The sequence below is a fragment of the Rhincodon typus genome, chromosome 37, assembly GCF_021869965.1.
Source record: "Rhincodon typus isolate 14 chromosome 37, sRhiTyp1.1, whole genome shotgun sequence".
Classification (NCBI taxonomy): Eukaryota; Metazoa; Chordata; class Chondrichthyes; order Orectolobiformes; family Rhincodontidae; genus Rhincodon; species Rhincodon typus.
Window position 1 is genome coordinate 437,736 of NC_063368.1, and position 23,053 is coordinate 460,788.

A 23,053-nucleotide genomic window follows, 5' to 3' on the forward strand; every position below is an offset into this window, starting at 1 on the left:
ACCTGGTGAAGCCACCAAACAGAACTAATTGCATCCCAAAACGCATAAGCAGCAAGTAATAGACAGAGCTAAGTGATCCCACAACCAACAGATCAGATCTAAATTTTGCAGTATTGCCACATCCAGTCGTGAATGGTAGTGGACAACTTAATAACTCACTGGAGGAGAGGTTCCAAAAATATCCCCATCCTCAATGATGGAAGAGCCCAGCTCATCAGTGCAAAAGATAAGGATGAAGCTTTCGCAGCAACCTTCAGGCAGAAATGCTGAGTGGATCATCGGCAGCCTCCTCCAGTGGTCCCCAGCATTACAGATACCAGTCTTCAGCCAATTCTGTTTACTCTATCTGATATCAATAAACAGTTGGAGACACTGGATGCTGCAAAGGCTACCAGCCCTGACAACATTCCGGCAATAGTACTGAAGGCTTGTGCTCCAGAACTTTCCGCTCCCCTAAATAACCTGACAATGTGGAAAATTGCCCTGGCATGTCCTGTACATAAAAAGCAGAACAGATCCAACTCAGCCAATTACCACCCCATCAGTCTATTCTTGATTGTCAGCAAAGTGATGGAAGGTGTCATTAACAGTGGTATCAAGCAGCACCTGCTCAGCTAAAACCTGCTCAGTGAAGTCTAGTTTGTGTTCCCCAGGGCCACTCAGCTCCTGGCCTCATTACAGCCTTGGTTCAAACATGGACAAAAGAGCTGAATTCCTGAGGTGAGGTGAGAGTGACAGTCCTTGACATAGAGGCTGCATTCAACCGGGTGTGGCATCAAGGAGCCCTAGCAATACTGGTATCAATGGATATTGGGGGCAAACTCTCCGGTGGTTGGAGTCATACCTGACACAGTGGAAGATGGTCGTGGTTGTTGGAAGCAGCCATCTCAGCTCCAGAACACCTCTGCAGAAGTTCCTCAGGGTAGTGTCTTAGGCCCAACCATCTTCAGCTTCTTCACCAATAACCTGCCCTCCATCATAAGGTCGGAAGCGAGGATGTTCGCCCATGATTGCACAATGTTCAGCACCATTCGTGACTCCTCAGATACTGAAGCAGTCCTTGTTCAAATGCAGCAGTATCTGGACAATATCCCAGTAGGCTTGGGCTGACAAGTGGCAAGTAACATTCGTGCCACACAAATTCCAGGCTATGTCCATCATCAATAAGAGACGATCTAGCCACCATCCCTTGACATTCAATGGTGTTACCACCACTGAATCCCCCACTATCAATGTCCTGAGGGTTATCATTGACCAGAAACTCAACTGACTCACCACATGAACATAGTGGCTACAAGAGCAGGTCAGATGCTAGGAATCACCTTTGGACTCTTCAAAACCTGTCCACCACCTGTCCACTACCCACAATTCAGAAGTCAGGAGAGTGCTGGAATACTCCCCACTTGCCTGGATGAGTGCAGCTCCAACAACACTCAAGAAGCTTGACACCATCTAGCATGCATGATTGGCATTACATCCACAAGCATCCACTCCCTTTACCACCATCGCTCGGAAGTAGCAATATGTCCTATCTACAACATACACTGCAGAAATTCACCAAACGTTCTCTAACAGCACCTTTCAAACCCACAACCAGTTCTATCTAGAAGGACAAAGGCAGCTGATACATGGAAATATCACTACCTGCAAGTTCTCCTCCAAGCCACTCACCATCCTGACTTGGAAATATATCACCATTTCTTTACGGTCACTGGGTCAAAATCCTGGAATTCCCTCCCTAATGGCATTATGGGTCAGCCCACAGCAGGTGGACTGTAGCGGTTCAGGAAGACAGCTCACCACCACCTTCTCAAGGGCAACTAGGGACAGACAATGAATGCTAGCCTTCCAGTGACGCCCACATCCCACAAATGAATAAATGAAAAAGAATTCTCAGAGGGAGCCAGCTGCAGGGGAATTGCCCTTTGGAATCTCAATTTCCATGCAGTTACCTCAGAATCTGCTGTGACAGAGTTTCTGCAGAGTCCTGATGTGCAACTCCCATCTACGCTACAGAAACAGCTCTGTGGAAATTAGAAAATCTGGACAAATATTTTTGAAAAAGTTTGTTGTCAGAACTGAACAGTGAAAAGCAAACAAGAACGTTAGTAAAATCCAGAAGTAGTACAAAAGGATTTGTAACACAGGGGACACAGTGGAATAGTGAGATGTTTCGCACATGCTCAAGATAAAAGCTGGAGTTTGTTCGATAATAAATCAGACAAATGCATGGACAGTAAAGAAGTCATTTTGTCAGCAGGTCATGGGATTGTGAAATACCACAGAACTGAATGAGGCCATTCAGCCCATCCAGTTTGTGCTGGCCTTTCAAGAGCTTTCCACATGTTCCACAGCCCCTCTTTTTCCGAAATACGCCTGCAACATTTTAACCTATGGTGATTTATATTTGAATCAGTAGCCAATACCCTGCATTTATACCAAACTCAATCGCTCATTGCAGAAAAATTTACTTCCTGTCACCTTAAATCTGTGCCCTCAGTTTATCAAGCATTCAGGCATTCGAAAAAAATGCTCCTATTTATTCTATCCTAATCCATCATGATTTTAATTGCCTCCATCAGATTTGCTTTTTAATACCCAGATCCCATGTTTTTTATTAGATCATAAGACCATAAGATATAGGAACACTATGAGGCTATTCGGCCCATCGTCTGCCCTGCCACTCAGTCATGGCTGATGTTCTCTCAGCCCTATTCTTCTGCCTTCTCGTAACCTATGATCCTCTCACTAATCAAGAACCTATCTATCTCTGTCTTGAATACATTCAATGACATCTCCTCCATTCCCTTCTTCAGTAGTGAGTTCTCAGATTCACCACCCTCTACCTGAAGAAATTCCTGTTCATCTCAGTTCTAAAGGATCGTCCCTTCACTTTGAGGCTGTGGCCTCAGTTCTTACTCTCTCCTACAAGTAGAAATATCTTCTCCACTTCCACTCTGACCAGGCCTCTCAGTATTGTGTAAGTTTCAAAGAGATCCCCCCCCTCATCCTTCTAAACTCTTGAGTACAGAGGAGTTACAGGGAGATAGTCACACCTCAGGTACAGGAAAAAAGTAGATGGGTTACAGTCAGGGGACGGAAAGGGAACAGGCAGACAGTGCAGGGATCCCCTGTGGCCATTCCCCTCAAAAACAAGAATACCGTTTTGGATACTGTTGGGGGGGACGACTTACCAGGGGTAAGCCATGGGGTACAGGTCTCTGGCACAGAGTCTGTCCCTGTTGCTAAGAAGGGAAGGGGGGAGAGGAGGAGAGCATTAGTCATTGGGGACTCCATAGTGAGGGGGACAGATAGGAGATTCTGTTGGAATGAGAGAGATTTGCGGTTGGCGTGTTGCCTCCCAGGTGCCGGGGTCCGTGATGTCTCGGATCGTGTTTTCGGGATCATTAAGGGGGAGGGGGAGCAGCCCCAAGTCGTGGTCCACATAGGCACCAACGACATAGGTAGGAAAAGGGATGTGGATGTAAGGCAGAAATTCAAGGAGCTAGGGTGAAAGCTTAGAGCTAGAACAAACAGAGTTGTTATCTCGGGTTTGTTACCCGTGCCACGTGCTAGCAAGGCGAGGAATTGGGAGAGAGAGCAGTTGAACACGTGGCTACAGGGATGGTGCAGGAGGGAGGGATTCAGATACCTGGATAATTGGGGCTTATTCTGGGGTAGGTGGGACCGCTACAAACGGGATGGTCTACACCTGAACCAGAGGGGTACCAATATCTTGGGCGGGGGGGGGGGGAAATTTGCTAATGCTCTTCGGGAGGGTTTAAACTAATTCAGCAGGGGATGGGAACCTGAATTGTAGCTCCAGTGTACAGGAGGTTGAGAGTAGTGAGGTCATGAATAAGGTTTCAAGGTCGCAGGAGTGTACCAGCAGGCAGGAAGGTGGTTTGAAGTGTGTCTACTTCAATGCCAGGAGCATCCAGGATAAGGTGGGTGAACTTGCAGCATGGGTTGGTACCTGGGACTTTGATGTTGTGGCCATATCGGAGACATGGATAGAGCAGGGACAGGAATGGTTGTTGCAGGTTCCGGGGTTTAGATGTTTCAGTAAGATCAGGGAAGGTGGTAAAAGAGGGGGAGGTGTGGCATTGTTAGTCAAGGACAGTATTACGGTGGCAGAAAGGATGTTTGATGAGGACTCGTCTACTGAGGTAGTATGGGCTGAGGTTAGAAACAGGAAAGGAGAGGTCACCCTGTTGGGAGTTTTCTGTAGGCCTCCGAAAAGTTCCAGAGATGTAGAGGAAAAGATTGCAAAGATGATTCTAGATAGGAGTGAAAGTAACATGGTAGTTGTTATGGGGGACTTTAACTTTCCAAATATTGACTGGAAGCGCTATAGTTCGAGTACTTTAGATGGGTCAGTTTTTGTCCAATGTGTGCAGGAGGGTTTCCTGACACAGTATGTAGATAGGCCAACAAGAGGCGAGGCCACATTGGATTTGGTACTGGGTAATGAACCAGGCCAGCTGTTAGATTTGGAGGTAGGTGAGCACTTTGGTGATAGTGACCACAATTCGGTTACGTTTACTTTAGCGATGGAAAGGGATAGGTATATACCGCAAGGCAAGAGTTATAGCTGGGGAAAGGCAATTATGAGGCGATTAGGCAAGATTTAGGATGCATAGGATGGAGAAGGAAACTGCAGGGGCTGGGCATAATTGAAATGTGGAGCTTGTTCAAGGAACAGCTGCTGTGTGTCCTTGAGAAGTATGTACCTGTCAGGCAGGGAGGAAGTGGTCGAGCGAGGGAACTGTGGTTTACTAAAGAAGTTGAATCTCTTGTCAAGAGGAAGAAGGAGACTTATGTAGAGATGAGGCGTGAAGGCTCAGTTAGGGCGCTTGAGAGTTACAAGTTAGCCAGGAAGGACCTAAAGAGAGAGCTAAGAAGAGCCAGGAGGGGACATGAGAAGTCTTTAGCAGGTAGGATCAAGGAAAACCCTAAAGCTTTCTATAGGTATGTCAGGAATAAAAGAGTGGCTAGAGTAAGATTAGGGCCGGTCAAGGACAGTAGTGGGAAGTTGTGCGTGGAGTCTGAAGAGATAGGAGACGCACTAAATGCATATTTTTCATCAGTATTCACACAGGAAAAAGACAGTGTTGTCGAGGAGAATACTGAGATACAGGCTGTTAGACGAGACAGAATTGAGGTTCATAAGGAGGAGGTGTTAGCAATTCTGGAAGGTGTGAAAATAGATAAGTCCCCTGGGCTGGATGGGATTTATCCTAGGATTCTCTGGGAAGCTAGAGAGGAGATTGCAGAGCCTTTGGCTTTGATCTTTATGTCGTCATTGTCTACAGGAATATGCCAGAAGACTGGAAACGAGCAAATGTTGTCCCCTTGTTCAAGAAGGGAAGTAGAGACAACCCTGGTAATTATAGACCAGTGAGCCTTACTTCAGTTGTGGGTAAAGTGTTTGAAAGGATTATAAGAGATAGGATTTATAATCATCTAGAAAGGAATAATTTGATTAGGGATAGTCAACACGATTTTGTGAAGGGTCGGTCGTGCCTCACAAACTTTATTGAGTTCTTTGAGAAGGTGACCAAACAGGTGGATGAGGGTAAAGCGGTTGATGTGGTGTATATGGATTTCAGTAAAGCATTTGATAAGGTTCCCCATGGTAGGCTATTGCAGAAAATACGGAGGCATGGGATTGAGGGTGATTTAGCGGTTTGGATCAGAAATTGGCTAGCTGTAAGAAGACAGAGGGTGGTGGTTGATGGGAAATGTTCATCCTGGAGTTCAGTTACTAGTGGTGTACCTCAAGGATCTGTTTTGGGGCCACTGCTGTTTGTCATTTTTATAAATGACCTGGATGAGGGCGTAGAAGGATGGGTTAGCAAATTTGCGGATGACACCAAAGTCGGTAGAGTTGTGGATAGTGCGGAAGGATGTTGCAGGTTACAGAGGGACATAGATAAGCTGCAGAGCTGGGCTGAGAGGTGGCAAATGGAGTTTAATGCGGAAAAGTGTGAGGTGATTCACTTTGGAAGGAGTAACAGGAATACAGAGTACTGGGCTAATGGTAAGATTCTTGGTAGTGTGGATGAGCAGAGAGAGAGATCTCGGTGTCCATGTGCATAGATCCCTGAAAGTTGCCACCCAGGTTGATAGGGTTGTTAAAAAGGCGTATGGTGTGTTAGGTTTGATTGGTAGAGGGATTGAGTTTCGGAGCCATGAGGTCATGTTGCAGCTGTACAAAACTCTGGTGCGGCCGCACTTGGAGTATTGCGTACAGTTCTGGTCATCGCATTATAGGAAGGATGTGGAAGCATTGGAAAGGGTGCAGAGGAGATTTACCAGGATGTTGCCTGATATGGAGGGAAGGTCTTATGAGGAAAGGCTGAGGGACTTGAGGCTGTTTTCGTTAGAGAGAAGAAGGTTAAGAGGTGACTTGATAGAGACATACAAGATGATCAGAGGATTAGATAGGGTGGACAGTGGGAGCCTTTTTCCTCGGATGGTGATGGCTAGCACGAGGGGACGTAGCTTTAAATTGAGGGGTGATAGATATAAGACAGATGTCAGAGGCAGGTTGTTTACTCAGAGAGTAGTAAGGGCATGGAATGCCCTGCCTGCAAAAATAGTAGACTCGCCCACTTTAAGGGCATTTAAATGGTCATTGGATAAACATATGGATGATAATGGAATAGTTTAGGTTAGATGGGCTTCAGATTGGTTTCACAGGTCGGTGCAACATCAAAGGCCGAAGGGCCTGTACTGCATTGTAATGTTCTATGTTCTATGTTCTATGGAATGCCCTGCCTGCAAAAGTAGTAGACTCGCCAACTTTAAGGGCATTTAAATGGTCATTGGATAAACATATGGATGATAATGGAATAGTTCAGGTTAGATGGGCTTCAGATTGGTTTCACAGGTTGGCGCAACATCGAGGGCCGAAGGGCCTGTACTGCGCTGTAATGTTCTATGTTCTATGTTCTATGTTCTACAGACTGAGAGTCCTCAACTGCTCCTCATATGACAAGCCCCTCAACCCTGATTATTCTTGTAAACCTCCTCTGGACTCCTCCAACGCCAGAAGATCCTTCATTAAATATGAGGCCCAAAACTGCTCACAGTACTCCAAATGTGGTCTGATTATGCCTCAGCAGTACACCCCCGTTCTTATATTCTAGCACTCTCAAAATAAATTCTAACATTGCATTCATCTTCCTAACTGCCGACTGGACCCGCATGTTAACCTTAAGAGAATTCTATTAACTATCGATTATCTAATACCACTGGGTATTATCACGAGACTATTAATCACGAGACCCAGGCAATGTTCTGAGGACCTAGGTTTGAATCCCACCGTAGCGGATTGTGGAATTTGAATTCAATTAAAAAAAGAATCTGGAATTAAGAATCTAATGGTTGACCATGCATCCATTGTCAATTGTTGGAAAAACCCATCTGGTTCACTAATGTCCTTTAGGGAAGGAAATCTGCCATTTTTATCTGGTCTGGCCTACATGTGACTCCAGATCCACAACAATGTGGTTGACTCTCAACTGCCCTATGGATAATTAGGGATGGGCAATAAATGCTGGCCTAGCCAGCGATCCCCTCATCCCGTGAATGAATAAAACAAAACTAGGACAACTAAGACCCTTAGTGCTTCAGATTTCTGAAGCCTTTCCCCATTTAGAAAATAGTGTATGCCTCTATCCTTTCTACCACAGTGCATCATCTCACACTTTTGCACATTGTATTCCATCTGCCACTTCTTTACCCACTCTCTTAGCCTGTCCAATTCCTTCTCAACAACTATCTGTCCCTCCACCGATCTTTAGTTCCATAATTCAGACCATTAAACTATTACTGAATAGTTGTGGCCCCAACTGTGACCCCTGCAGAATTCAAACTAGCCACCAGCTGCCATCCCTATTCTCTGACTTCTGCCAGTCAGCAATCCCTCATCCATGCCAATACCGTGCCCCTAACACCATGGGCTCATATAGCCTCCTGTGCATAACCTTGTCAAAGGCCTTCTGGTAATCCGAATAGATCACATCCATTGGCTCTCCTTTGTCTAACTTGCTTGTTACCTCCTCAAAACATTCTAACAGATGTGTCAGGCATGATCTTCCTTTGACAAAGCTGCACTGACTCAGCCCTTTTTACCATGTTCTTCCAAGTACTCCACAATCTCATCCTTAATTAACTAAATGGCAGGTAGTGAGAGAATCAACAGAAAGAATAATTTGCTTCACACTATATTCACTGATTGACCTATCACATATGCATCTGTCTGTAACAAGAATAGCAGGAATAGCCTCCACATATTCCTTGTGAAGCCCAAGTCATTTATTCACATTGAGGGCACTCTCGCACATATTTGTGCTTCTTAACTATTTTACTAAGCAGGATCAATTGTAATCAGATTTAGAAGCTTGAAACTTGGTATCTACGAAGCCTTGTGAAGCATTGGCAACAGAATTGTATTCAACCACAATCAGTGACTTCATTGCCTGTTATATCCCTCAGTCCACCATGGATCAGCCCTGGGGTCAATGAGGAATTTGATTGATTAATTGATTTATTGTTGTCATATGTATCAAGACATAGTGAAAAGTGTTGTTTTGCATGCTTTACAGGTATATCATACCGTGCAAAGTGCATCAGGGTAGCAGAACAGAGTGCAGAATATAGTGTTACAGCCGCAGAGAAGGTACAGAGAGAGAAATCACAATTAACATTTGAGCGGTTCATTCAGAATTCTGCTAACAGTGGGGAAGAAGCTGTTCTTGAATCTATTCATACATGTTTTCAAACTTTTATATCTTCTGCCCAACAGAAGAGGGTGGAAGGGAATATAACCAGGGTGGGAGGGGTGTTTGATTATGTTGGTTGCTTTCCCGAGGCAGCAGGAAGTATAGATGGAGTCAGTGGATGGAAGGCTGGTTTGCATGATGAACTGAACTGTGTTCACGATTCTCTGTAGTTTCTTGTAGTCTTGGGAAGAGCAGTTGGCAATCCACACTGTGATGCATCCAGAAAGCATACTTTCTATGGTACAGTTATAAAAAATGGTAAGACTTCTTGTGGACGTGGCAATTTCCTTAGCAAACTGAAGAAGTAGACGTTGTTGTGCTTTCTTGACTATTGCGTCAGCGTTGGGTGACCAGGACAGATTGTTGGTGATCATCACTCCCAGGAACTTGAAGCTCTCAACCATGTCAACTCAGCACCAATGATGCAGGCACGTGCCCTCCACTTGGTTTACTGAAGTTAATGACCAGCTCCTTTGTTTTGCTGACGTTGGTGGAGAGAATACCACAAATAGAAATGACGTGAAGGACGTGGATGCTTTGCAGAGAAGCTTTACCAGGATGTTGCCTGGTCTGGAGAGTTTTAGTTATGAGGAGAGGTTGGATAAACTCGGATTGTTTTCACTGGAAAGATGGAGGCTGAGGGGCTACCTGATACAGGTCTACAAAATTATGAGAAGCATAGATAGGGTGGATAGTCAAAGGCTTTTTCCCAGGGTGGAATGGTCAACTACAAGAGGGCACAGGTTCAAGGTGAGGGTGGAAAGTTTTTAGGGGAGAAATGCGGGGAAAATTTTTGGTGGGTGCCTGGGGCACACTGCCAGTGGAGGTGGTGGAAGCAGGCACATTAGCAAGGTTTAAGGCATATCTTGATAGACACATGAACGGAGGGTGAACAGAGGGAGAGAAACCACACAAGAGCAATAAGTAGCAGGTCAAAATATGGATTAGGAGTTGGTGAAGGCTTGATAGGCCAAAGGACCTATTCATGTGCTGTATTGTGTTGTGTTGTATTGAATTGAGGTGTCAACCTGATGGAGCTATGCCACAGATTGCAAGCATATTAAATTCAGAAAGGTCATTGAGGGGGCATAGTTTTAAAATTATGGCCATCCCATTCAGGAGAGATGTTAGGAAGCACCATTGCACACAAAGAGTAGTAGAGGTTTGGAACTCTCTTCCACAAATGGCAGTTGATGCTAGATCAGTTGTTAATTTTAAATGTTAAGCAAAGATATTAAGGGATATGAGCCAAAGGCAGGTATATGGATTTAGGCCACAGATCAGCAATGATCTTACTGAATAATGGAACAGGCTGAAGGGGCTGAAAGGCATACTCCCGTTCCTATGTTCCTAAAACCTTATACAGTCTTCTTCACAGATGCTGCCAGACTTTCTCAGTATCTCCAACAGCTTGTATTTATACTAAACTTTGTTTCTCTTCTTTCAGGCTGTCCAGTCAGTGAACATGAGTCATGATGCTGCACATGCACAGATGGATGTAAAATTTCGGTCACTGGTGTGTGTGGGACTAAAGTAAGTGATTATCTTCAATCCTTGCCTTTAAATGCTAGGCCTTTGAGTCCAATTAGGGAACAAATGATGGTCAGTGTGTGGATCAGGGTTAGGTGTATAGGCTTGGCGTTCCAACCTAAATGAGATATTCAGACTCAGAAAGAAAGTTAGGGCAAATATATTTTGAAATATAAATTATCAAAGAAGATCAATGAACCAGATCCTATAAACAGGATGCAAGAAACAGTTGAATTGGAAAAAATATTTAGGGAGATGAGGAAAATTTGATTGTAGGAAATGAATCAGAAAATGGAATTGCTGTTCGCCTGATCTCATTTTTAAATCCTAGTGTGGCATACTCCACTAGCATATTTAGTCGCTGTCATTAAATCTGAAGATTCCTTATGTGACAAGGATGAATATTATATTCTGCTGCTGAGGTAACAATATGTCAAAATTGCACCACCTATTTAAGGCAACAGGTTATAATCAGGAAGAGTCTGAGGTCAATTAGATGCAAATAATCGTCACTGAGAGAACATTATCACTCAGCCAACATTTTTGAAATTTATTTACTGGTGTAATTTCGGAAATTATTTATTTACTGGTGTAATTTAGGAAATTATTTATTTACAGTAACACATGAAATTGTTTTTAAAGAAAAATATTATAAGCATAAAGGATGGTGGACCTGTACAACCTGGAAGACTCCTTAATTGCTACAGTTTGTACCAATTAGCTGGTTAATATCAATTTTAGTTCATACACAGTGGATAATTTAGTTTGGAATTGTCAGCAATATGTATATAATTATCACAAAGTTCTGTGTCTTAATTGCAACAGAATAGTAATAGGCCAGTGTCTGTATGTAAAGTTAAAGAAAAATCATAATGCTTCATGGATTTGCCCAGTGGGTTTTTTTGGAAATGTAATTACTGTACTGAGGCTGCTTATGTGTACATTGCATTTTGTATAGATATTGCTGTAGCCTCCTATCATACTGAAAAAGGCTTGTCATCTGCAGTATCCTTTCTGAAACACAATGGCCAGTTTGCAGATTATAAGATTTCAGAAACAGCATTGTGATGAAAGCTGGTTATCACTGCTGCCTCACAGCACCAGAGACCCAGGTTCAATTCTAGCCTTGGGTGATTGTCAATGTGGAGTTTGCACATTTTCCCCACGTCTGCATGTGTTTCTGCTGGGAGCTGCAGTTTCCTCCTACCATTCAAAGATGTGCAGTTTCAGTAGACTGACCATGCTAAATTGCCCATTAGTGTCCAGGGATGTGCAGGTTAATGGGATTAGCCATAGTAAATGCAGGGTTACAAGGATAGCGTGAGGGTCTCGATTGGATGCTCTTCAGAGTGTTGATAGAGACTCAATGAGCTGAATGGCCTCTTTTGCACTGTAGGGATTCAGTGATTCTGTAATATATTTTTACTGGTATTGATTAAGGATTAAATAGTAGCCAAGATCAATAGTGGCGTAGGATGTTTCACATACACCTGCACAAGCAAATGGGGCCTCAGTTTTATTGAGTTCCTACAGTGTGGAAACAGGCCATTTGGCCCAACAAGTCCACGCCGACTCTCAGGAAAGCATCCCACCCGGACTCATCTCCTCCCCCCACCCTGTCCCTGTAACCCTGCATTTTCCATGACTAATCCACCTAACCCATGCGGACACAGGGAGAATGTGCAAACTCCACACAGACAGTCGCCTGAGGCTGGGATTGAACCCAGCTCTCTGGCTCTGTGTGGCAGCAGTGCTAACTACTGAGCTACTGTGCTGCCCTTTTAACGTTTTAACTGGGTGTCCAGTACTTCTGACAGTGCAGCACTCCCTCAGTACCGCAGTGGTGCTTCAAACTTGATTTTGTTTTTGTCATAACACTCATTGGAATTTAGGAGAATGAGAGGCAACCTTATTTAAAAATGCAAGATTCTTAAGAGACTCACCGGGTAGGTGCATAAATCTTGTTCCCCTTTATGGAAAAATCCAGGATCAGAAGGCATAATCTCATAATAAGTCGTTGCTTATTTAAAACAGAAATGAGGAAGAATTTATTCTTAGATAGTGGTGAATCTGGAATTATTCACCATAAAGGCTGGGTCACAAAGTATACTCAAGGCTGAGATGGACAAATTTCTAATCTGCAACAGAATTAAGGATCCTGGGGAAAAGGCAGGTTAAGTGGATTATCAGATCAGGCATGATTTCATTAAAAAACACAGCAGGATCAATGGGCTGAATGGCTTACTTTTGCTCTAATGTCTTGTGGTCAGTTTGCATCTGCCCTGTTAACTGCAGTGACAGTAATAACCCTGCCCCTAAACCTGCCCCATCGTTGAGTGTTATTGTTTATTCTGCCTGTCAGTTACTGCTAGTTATATTGTTTTGTAGCTTTTTAAAAAATGTACAAGAGAGGGATATTTGGAGATGGCCCTTCTTTCATGTCCTGCATCTGTTATCTAAAGGTTAATCTTGGGTTAATGCTCCAATCTTGGGACTCAGTTTCCATTTTACCACCCCTGCCTTCCTGTGTTCTTTCAGAGTACTACTGCTGTGTGCAGCACCCTGACTCTGTCAGAGGATCATGGGAATTGGAGTACACCATTCAGATCTTCGAGACTGCTCTGGCATTCAGTCAGATCATGGCTGATCTATGCCTAATTCCACATGCCTGCGTTGAACCCATGTCCCTAGATACCCTTGCTTAATAAAATCTATCTCAGATTTAAACTTAACATTTGAATTAACATTGACCATCATTTGAAGAAGAGAGTTTCAAATCTTCACTACTCTTTGCATGTAGAAGTGCTTTCTAACGTCTCTCCTGATTGGCCTGGCCCTAATTCTTAGACTATGCCCCTGGTTCTAGAATCCTCAACTTTTGGAATTAGTTTATCTTTATCTACCCTGTTTTTCCCTCCTAATATCCTGAAGGCCTTAATTACATCGCCCCTTACCCTTCTGTTCTAGAGAGTGAAGGCCTAATTTGTCTAATTCCTCCTCATAACTTCACCTCTGAAGTCCAGGTATCATCCCCATTAACCTGCATTGAACTTGCTCCAGGACTAAAACATCCTTCCTAAGGTATGGTGCCCAGATCTACGCTCAGTACTGTAAGTACAGTCTAACTAGGGTTTTGTATAACTGAAGCATAATATCTGGATCCCCATTCTCTTAAGATATGAAGTCCAGCATTCCGATTAGCCTTCTTGACTATTTTTTACACCCACTTGTGGCATTTTAAAGAGCTGTGCACCTGAATCCCAAATCTCAATAGACATTCACTGTATTTAACATTATGCCTTCTAAAAAAAATCCTAATCTATTCTTTTTCAGTTTAAAATCAATAATCTCACATATGATTATATTAAAATCCATCTGGCACAGCCTTGTCCGTTAACTAATCTACCTAATTTTGAGTTGTCAGCAAATTTGCATTTTTAATTTTTGATGCCACTCATGTAAGACATGAATGAATATTGTGAACAATTGAGGCTCCAACACAAATCCTTGCAGATAACACAAGTCACATCCTGCCAATTTGACTACTTACCCATTATTTCAACTTACTGTTATCTGCCATTCAACCAGTTTCCGATCCATGTCGGTAATTTGCCCTCAAGTCCATGGGCTTCTACCTAGCTTTTCCACCAGCTTTTTGTCTGGGGCACAATCAAAAGCTTAAGGAGGTCCATATAAACCATGGACTTAACTTTGCCCACCACCTCTGACCCCCTTCAGAAAACACTGCCCACCACCTTTGACCCTCTTCAGAAAACTCTGAGGTGTGTCAGGTATGACCCTTCATGAGTTCATGCTGAATCTCCCTGATTGACTGAAATCTTTCAAGATGATTGGTTACCCTATCCTTGATTATAGACTCTAACAATATCCCCACCACAGATGTTAGATTAACTGGTCTGTAATTTCCTTGTTTCCCTCTATTACCTTTCTGAAAAAGCAGAGTGACATGAGCAATCCAGAGATACAACTGGTTTCTAATCCAGAGGTACAACTCCTGAAAACAGGAAACTTGGAACAATTATGGCTAGGACGTCGGCAATGTGCTGTCCTACCACTTTTAGCACCCAAGGATGGAAACCATCAGGTCCTGGGAATTTGTCACTCTTTAGTTCCATTAATTTCCTCATTATTGATGATTTACTTCAGCTAATTTTACTTAGACGTTGTCCCTGATCCTCTGTTAATTTATTTGGGACTTCTGGCAAGCTATCCTCCCTTTCTGCTGTGAATACTGAAGCAAAATAATTGTTCAGTATGTCTGCCATTTCCCCATGGTCACTGACAATACCCCACTTTCAGCTTTCATTGGCCCAATAGTACTCTTAACCAGCCACTTCCCCTTTAAATAACTGTAAAATCTCTTCTTATTGTCTTTTATGTTCCTTGCATGTTTCCTTTCATTATTCCTTTTACCACACTTTTAAGGTGCTTTGTGGCCATTTGTTGGTCTTTGTATTTTTCCCATTCTGTGGGATCTGCATTGTTCTTTGCATTTTAATAAGCCCTTTCTTTAATTTTTATCCTGATCTTTATCTCCTTAGATAACCGTGGCTTTTTTTTTGAGAGGTGAAGCTTTTCCTTTTCATGGGTATAAACTGCTTCTGAATAGCAATAAATGTTTCCTTGAACACACTCCTCTCTTCCTCAGTTGTTTTACCTATTAGCAGAGCTTCCTGGTTTACTGTGGACAATCTCAGCCTCATCTCATTAAAGTTTGCCTTACTTAAATCCAAAATTATAGTATCTTATCTTTGCTTATTGCTTACAGAGACCACTCATCCTGCCTGTTGTTAGTTCCAAAATGGACCACAACTCTGGCTGTTCACCCTCCTCTTTCAGAACGTCCTTTACCTGCTCGGGACATCCTTAACTGTGACACCAGGGAGGCAGCACACCAGGCTGGAATCTCACTTGCAAGCACAGAAATGCATACTTGTGCCCTGACTATAGCTGCTCACCTGCACTTTAACCCTCCCTGCTGTGCAACAGAACCAGCTGTGGTGCCACCGTTTTGGTTATTGCTATTGTCATCCCCTGATTTTCCAGCCAAATCCTCCCCCCCTCCCCACACCAAAGCAGTAACCAAAATGGTGCACATGTTTCAGAGGGGGATTGATACAGGGGTCTCCTACACTGACTGCCTGCCCCTACTGGCAGTCACCCATCTATCTGCCTCAATTTTGGTTGTGACCACATCCCTGAAATTTCTATCTGCGATGCTTTCCAACAGCTGCATGCGTGCAGATGTGTACAACTGCTGTTCCAACCAATCCACGCGGCCATTCGACCTGTCCCTGATTTCCCACATCTTGCACGAGAAACATACCACCCAACGAGTTTCCATTTCTAACCATCCAGTGACTACTAGATTAGAAAATAAATAAGTAAATAAATGAATAAGTCTTATCTAGTTACTTAAATATGCAATTATTGCTTACCAACCAAGAGGCTTACTAAATATATGATCGGGTACTCTACCTGCACTACAATCAAATTCCCACTATTCTAAAACTGTAAGTCTATGAAAATTGAATGTGAGGGCAGAAAAGTCACCTGATTAATACTCAGCAATCAGCAGCCTACTCCACAGCACATCATTTTTTAACTCGTAATGTAACAAGGACTCCTCCAAAGATTCTTCCACAATTCCCTTCTCAGTCATAGTGAGCAAGCCGACTTCTCCCAGAATCCTCCTAAATTGCTTCTCATTGCTGCCCTCTATGCCTGAAGTGCTCGGTGTGTTCCTTTTATTCATTGCTGTTAGGGTTGTGATGATAGTAATGTGTGTTATCATTGTTTTGGATTGCATTGTCCTTTTCACGAATACTATTCTTCGATGCTTCTTATAGTGAGCAGGTTCTGCCACTATGGCTGGAAGTTCTCTGTTCAAGTATACAGACAGTGGAGAAATGGTATCAGCCATGGTCATTCCTCCGTAGTCCTGGCTGGGTTCAAATCAAGTGTGAATTGAGGTGAGAAATTGTTGTGAATGATTTTGCTGTGCAGGAGTAGAGCCTGTATTGCCGATCACTCCTTTCAACTGTCTTTTTCTTTTGTCGTATTATAGCTCCTTCAGGAATGCATTTCTACAGGTGTCCATGCTAATGCCTTGCTTTGTTCCTGGAGGCTTGTAATGACACCCACCATCAATGTATCCCCCATTCCACTTCACAAAAGATGCCTTTCTGCCATTCTTCCCACCTCATCCAGGAGGGGATAATGCTTGACACTTGTCACCTGTACCAGTCAAATGGGGAGGCTGTGATGTAGTGAAAATGTCACCCGACATAATCCAGAAGCCCAGGCTAATGTTCTGGGAATGTGGGCTTGAATCCCACCATGGCAAATGGTAGAATTTGAATTCAGCAAAAATCTGGAATAAAATAAAAATTTGTTCTTTCAGGAAGGATATCTACTGACCTTACCCTGTCTGGCCTATGTGTGGCTCTAGACCCACAACAATGTGGTTGACTCTTATCTGTCCTCTGGGCAATTAAGAATGGACAATAAATGCTAATCTAGCAATACCCACGTCCCATGTACAAATAAAGAAAATTCCCCTCTATCTGTTGCTGACTTTACAGCAGAGTTCATCCATGGGCCTGTACAGTGAATATTTGTGACATAGGTGTTGGAACATATCAGGAAAACATCTGGTGAGTGACCCCTGAGATTACAGAACTTGATTAATGAAGAGAATTACACTTTCACAGTGATTTCATTCTCTTCAATGTTTTAGTGCTTACTAATGTCACAAACAGCATATCTCTTATTCTACAGTATAGTGACTGTGGAAAATGAGTTTTCTCATTCTCTGTTCCAGGGTTTTATCCAGGTTTGCATTCAGCCTTTCTCAGGATTGGGAACTGCCCATCAGGAAAGAGGTAAAGAACAAACCATGATGAAGGTGCCATGTTTCAGTCCCCTGGAGGTTGCACCCAGACAATAAGCCAGTACCCATTCCACTAGGCATTACACCCCTAAAGGGACTCAGTCCTCTTCACTGGATATTACACCTGTACATTGAGCCAATGTCCACTTCATTGGACATTACAATGACATAGGTAGAAAGAGGGATGAGGTCCTGAAAGCAGAATTCAGGGAGTTAGGAAGGATATTAATAAGCAGGACCTCAAGCAGTAATCTTAAGATTACTCCCAGCACCGTGTGTTAATGTGCATAAAAACAGGAGGATTGATTAATTGAACACATGGCTGAAAGCTGGTGTTGGAGGGAAGCCGTTCAAGTTCTGAGGCACTGGGACCAGTTCTGGAGCAGTTCTGTATAAATTGGACAGATTACATCTTACTGGGCTAGGATCGATATCCTCACGGAAGGATTTGCTAGTGCTATTGCGGTTTGCTTAAACTAGCTTGTCAAAGGGCATAGGAACCTGTGGGGTAACCCAATTTGGAAGACAGTTGAGCTGGTAGCAGGAAGACTACCAAGTGAGGCAAGAAGATAGGAGAAACAAAGGGAAGCATCAGGCATGTCTCAAATATAGAATGATGCCAAAGAGATAAAATTAAGGGCACTTTACCTGAATGCAATGTAGGATTCCACTACTGGTGAAATTGATGGAATTTGGAAGGTCATATATCCCTGGGACTTGATGGTCTACATCCCAGCATGTTGAAAGAGGTAGCCATAGGGACGCATTGGTAATAATCTTCCATAGCACTGTGGATTCTCGACTAGTTTCTGAAGATTGGATGTTTGCAAATGTCACCCACTATTTAACAAAGGAGCAAGGGAAAAAACAGGGAATTACAAATCTGACAGCCCGATATTAATAGAATCATAGAATCCCGACAGTGTGGAAACAGGCCCTTTGGCCCAACCAGTCCACACCAAACCTCAGAGCATCCCGCCCACAACCATCCCCCTATAAGCCACCTAATCTATACATCCCTGACACTTCGGGCAATTTAGCATGGCCAATCCACCCTAACCTGCACATCTTTGGACTGTGGGAGGAAACCGGAGCACCCGGAGGAAACCCACGCAGACACGGGGAGAATGTGCAAACTCCACACAGACAGTCGCCCAAGGGTGGGATTGAACCCTGGCACTGTGAGGCAGCATTGCTAACCACTGTGCTGTCCCTAATAGTAGGGAAAATGCAAGAATCTTTCAATAAGGACATGATAAATGGACAGTTGGATGAAAATAATCTGGTTGGTGTAGGCAGCATGGATTTTGCAAATGGAGAATCATATTGGAGAAACTTGAAATTGTTTTGAGGCTGTTACGAACAAAATTGAAAGGAGATTCAATGGATGCAGTATATTTACATTTTCAGAAAGCTTCTGATAAGGTTTGCCACTGTAGGTTGGGCAGCAAAATTAAAGTACACAGAATTGGAAATATTGTACTGGCATGGATTAATAATTTAGCTATCAGCCAGAAAACAGAGAGTAGGATTAAATAGGTAATTCTCACATTGACAGGCTGTGACTGTTGCGGTACTGCAAGGATCAGTACTTGGACCATAGCTGTTCACAATATATCTCAATTGTTTAGAGGTGAGAACTAAAGGTAATAGTTCCAAATTTGGGGATGATACAAAGCTAATTGGGAATGTTTGTTATTAGGAAGATGTAAGAGGTTTTATGAGGACTTGGACAGACTTAGTGAATGGGCAAGATTTTGACAGATGGAAAATCAAGTGAAGAAATATGAGTTTGTAATCCACTGTGGTAGGAGAAACAGATCTACAGAGTATTTCTTCAATGGCAAAAGTTTGGAAAGTGAACAAAGGGACCTAGGTGTCCTTGTTGATAAGTCACTGAAGCTAACGTGCAGGTACAGCAAGCTATTAGGAAGGCTAATGGAATGCTAGCCTTTATTGCAAGAGGATTTAGGTACCTGGAGTAGTGAAGTCTTGCTTCAATTGTTATCGGAGTTTGGTTAGACCACACCTGGAGTATTGGGTGCAGTTTTTATCTCAGGAATGGTATTATTGCCATAGATCATCATCATTGGCAGTCCCTCACAGAAAAGGATGACTCTCTTCCACTCTCAGGGTGAGTCCACTGGCTATACAGACCAACGCAGGCTCTGTTAAACTTGGCGAAGGTGGTGGTCACGCAAAAGAATGGGTGGGGCATTGGTGAGGCAGCGTGCTCCTTTCGCCTTTTTCTCCTGACTTCCATTTTTTCCCGACAGCAAGCCTCGAGGTGTTCAACGCCTTCCCAGATAATCCTCCTCCACTTTGGACAGTCTTGGGCCAGTCATTTCCAGGTGTTTGTAGGAATGCTGCACTTCGCCAGTGAGGCCTTGAGGGTATCACTGAAGCGCTTCCCCTGTCCACCTGCGTCCCGCGTGCCGTTTCGAAGCAGGACTGTGTCAGTCATGCAGATGATGTGTCTAGCCCATCGTAGCTGATCAAGGGTAGTCAGTACCTCAATGCTGGGGATGTTGGCCTGGTCGAGGACACTGATGTTGGTGTGTCATTCTTCCCAGCAGATTCACAGGATCTTTTGCAGGCAGCATTGGTGGTACTGCTCCAGTGCCTTGAGGTGTCTGCTGCAGACAGTCCACATCTCAGTGCCATATAGGAAGGCAGGAACCACCACAGCTATGTAAACCATGATCTTGGTGTTGGATCTGATGTTGTTGTTCTTGAACACCCTTTTCCTCAGGTGGCCAAAGGTTTTGCTAGCACACTGGAGGTGATGCTGGATCTCTTTATCACTATATCGGCGCCGCCTTGTGCTCCCACCAGGAGCTCGAACAGTTCACCCACTTCACTAACACCAACCTTAAGTTCACCTGGACCATCTCCAATACCTCTCTCTCCTTCCTGGACCTCTCTGTTTCCATCTCTGGCATTTCAAGCCTACCGACTCCCACAGCTACCTAGAATACATCTCCTCTCACCCACCTTCCTGCAAAAATGCCATCCCCTATTCCCAATTCCTTCGCCTCCACCACATCTGCTCCCGAGATGAGGCATTCCACTCCCGGACATCCCAGATGTCCTCGTTTTTCAAGGACCGCAACTTCCCCTCCACAGTGGTCGAAAACGCCCTCGACTGTGTCTCCCGCATTTCCCGCAACTCATCCCTCACACCCCCTCCCCGCAATAACAACCAAAACAGAATCCCCCTCATCCTCACATACCACCCCTCCGGATCCGACGCATCATGCTCCGGCACTTCCGCCATCTGCAATCTGACCGCACCACCAAATTCATTTTTCCCTCCCCACCCTTGTCTGCCTTCCGGAGGGACCACTCTCTCCATGACTCCCTTGTCTGCTCCACCCTCCCCTCCAGCCCCACCACTCCCGGCCACCGCAGGAAGCGCTACACCCCCCCCTACCCCTCCCCCCTCACCCCCATCCCAGGCCCCAGGAAGATCTTCCACATCAAGCAGATGTTCACCTGCACATCTGCCAATGTGGTTTACTGTATCCGCTGTTCCCAATGTGGCCTCCTCTACATCGGGGAAACCAAATGGAGGTTTGGAGACCGCTTTGTGGAACATCTACGCTCAGTTTGCGACAAATGACTGCACCTCCCAGTTGCGAACCATTTCAACTCCCCCTCCCACTCCTTGGACGACATGTCCATCCTGGGTCTCCTCCAGTGCCACAACGATGTCACCCGAAGGTTGCAAGAACAGCACCTCATATTTCGCTTGGGAACCCCGCAGCCCAATGGTATCAATGTGGACTTCACAAGCTTCAAAATCTCCCCTCCCCCTACTGCATCCCAAAACCAGCCCAGCTTGTCCCCGCCTCCCTACCTGTCCGTCCTTCCTGCCACCTATCCACTCCTCCCACCTCAAGCCCCACCCCCACCTCCTACCCACTAACCTCATCCTCTTGACCTGTCCGTCCTCCCTGGACTGACCTATCCCCTCCCTAACTCCCCACCTACACTCGCCATTACTGGCTCCATCCCCGCCTCTTTGACCTGTCTGTCTCCTCTCCACCTATCTGCTCATTTATCCATTTTCCATCCACCTCCCTCCTCTCTCTATTTATTTCAGAATCCCAATCCCCTTCCCCTCCCCCATTTCTGAAGAAGGGTCCAGACCCGAAACGTCAGCTTTCTTGCTCCTCTGATGCTGCTTGGCCTGCTGTGTTCATCCAGCTCTACACCTTGTTATCTCAGATTGAAGACAGTGTTGACGATGACGATGGCGCAACCCTACTTGAGATCGGTCCAAACAGGGAATGGGTCGGTGGTGGAGCCATTTGTCATTACACGACTTCCATGTCTTTGTGGAGCAAGCACAGGATGGTGACAAACTTCATGGTGCAACCAAAGCAGAGAAGTATGCTCCATAATTCTTCCTGATTGACGGTGCCAAAGGCCTTTGTAAGGTCAAAGATGGCCACGTATGGGGTAGGTGCTTTTCTCTGAATTTCTCCTGCAGCTGTCACATGATGAAAATCATGTCCATTTTGACCCTCCATGGCCGAAAGCCACACTGTGACTCCAAGAAGACTTCCTCAACAACAGGGAGGAGACGGTTGAGGAGGACCTTGGCAATGACTTTTCCAACGGTCGATAGCAGGGAAATTCCTCTGCAGTTACCACAGTCAGACTAGTTCCCATTTTTGAAAATACTCACAACTGTGACATCTCGGAGATCTCCCCAGGATGATCTCATGCTTCCAGATAAGGCAGACAAGGGCATGTAGCTGCAGCAGGAGCTCTTTGCCTCCACACTTCAGTGCCTCAGCAGGGATACCATGTGCTCGAGCAGCCTCGTTCTTAAGCTGGCGGACAGCCTTCTCTACTTTGTGCAAGGCTGAGATACTGCTGTGCTCATGGCATGTAGTATGCTGTGGGATGGGTTCAAGGACACTTGGATCAGTGATGGAGCTGTGGTTGAGGAGGTCTCTGAAGTGCTTCTCACACTGTTTTTTGATGCTTCTTTATCTGATAAGAGTCACTCCATCCTTGGCCAGCAATGGGGTGGGGTCTTGGGTGTTTGGTCCATTTATGGTCATGACAGCACAGAAGAAACCATGCATGTCATGGTTATTGGGCCTCCAGAGCTTTCTCCACCCACCACCTGTTCTTTCTGTCATGGATATGTTTTTGGACCTCTGCTTTCAGTCACCCGTAGGTCTGTTTATTCTCTTCCGAATGTGGTTTTTGTTTTACACTCAGAAATACCATGCACTTCTGGCTTATTAGTTCCTGGATCTCATGATCATTTTCATCAAACCAGTCTTGGTATTTCTGGTTGAGTGAGTGACCGACCGAGTTTTTGCAGGCATTGGTGATGGTGATGTTAGAGGTGGACCAGAGACTGTTGGAATCCTGCAACTTAGTGTCGCCAAGAGTCACTAGGTTCGTAGAGAGGAATTCGTTGTACAAGGCTATTTTTCCAGGTCTTTCAGTGCTTCACCGTTGAACATTTTGCGGCACTGCTTCTGTTGACTCCACTGCGCTGGGGCTATATTTATGTTGATCCTGGCTCAGACCAGGCAACGGTCCATCCAGCAGTCAAGGCTCTTGTCATGTCGTGGGTGATTTTAACATCTTTCCAATCCCTCACTCTGCCGATGACGTTGTCAAGAGGTGCCAATGTTTGGAGCACGGGTGCTGCCACATTGTCTTGTATTTGCCCTTTTGGCGGAGGTTGTGTTCGTGGCATTGGTCAGGAGAAATGGTGCCATTGGAGTTTTGCTTCCCATTTTCCTCCTCCCCGATTACATCACCTCAAAGGTCTGCACTTGTGCCAACT

The 23,053-nt window shown here is 44.6% G+C and overlaps 1 protein-coding gene across 5 annotated transcripts in view; it reads left to right on the top strand.

The window, feature by feature from the left end:
- sgsm3 (small G protein signaling modulator 3) overlaps positions 1-23,053 on the top strand; it is a 203,950-nt gene that overhangs the window by 176,428 nt on the left and 4,469 nt on the right. For all 5 annotated transcript variants that reach the window (XM_048617522.1, XM_048617521.1, XM_048617523.1 and 2 more), the window contains 3 exons: positions 10,240-10,325; positions 16,193-16,315; positions 17,167-17,227. In XM_048617522.1, the coding sequence (XP_048473479.1) occupies positions 10,240-10,325; positions 16,193-16,315; positions 17,167-17,227 (270 nt within the window). The remainder of the gene's footprint in view (positions 1-10,239; positions 10,326-16,192; positions 16,316-17,166; positions 17,228-23,053) is intronic.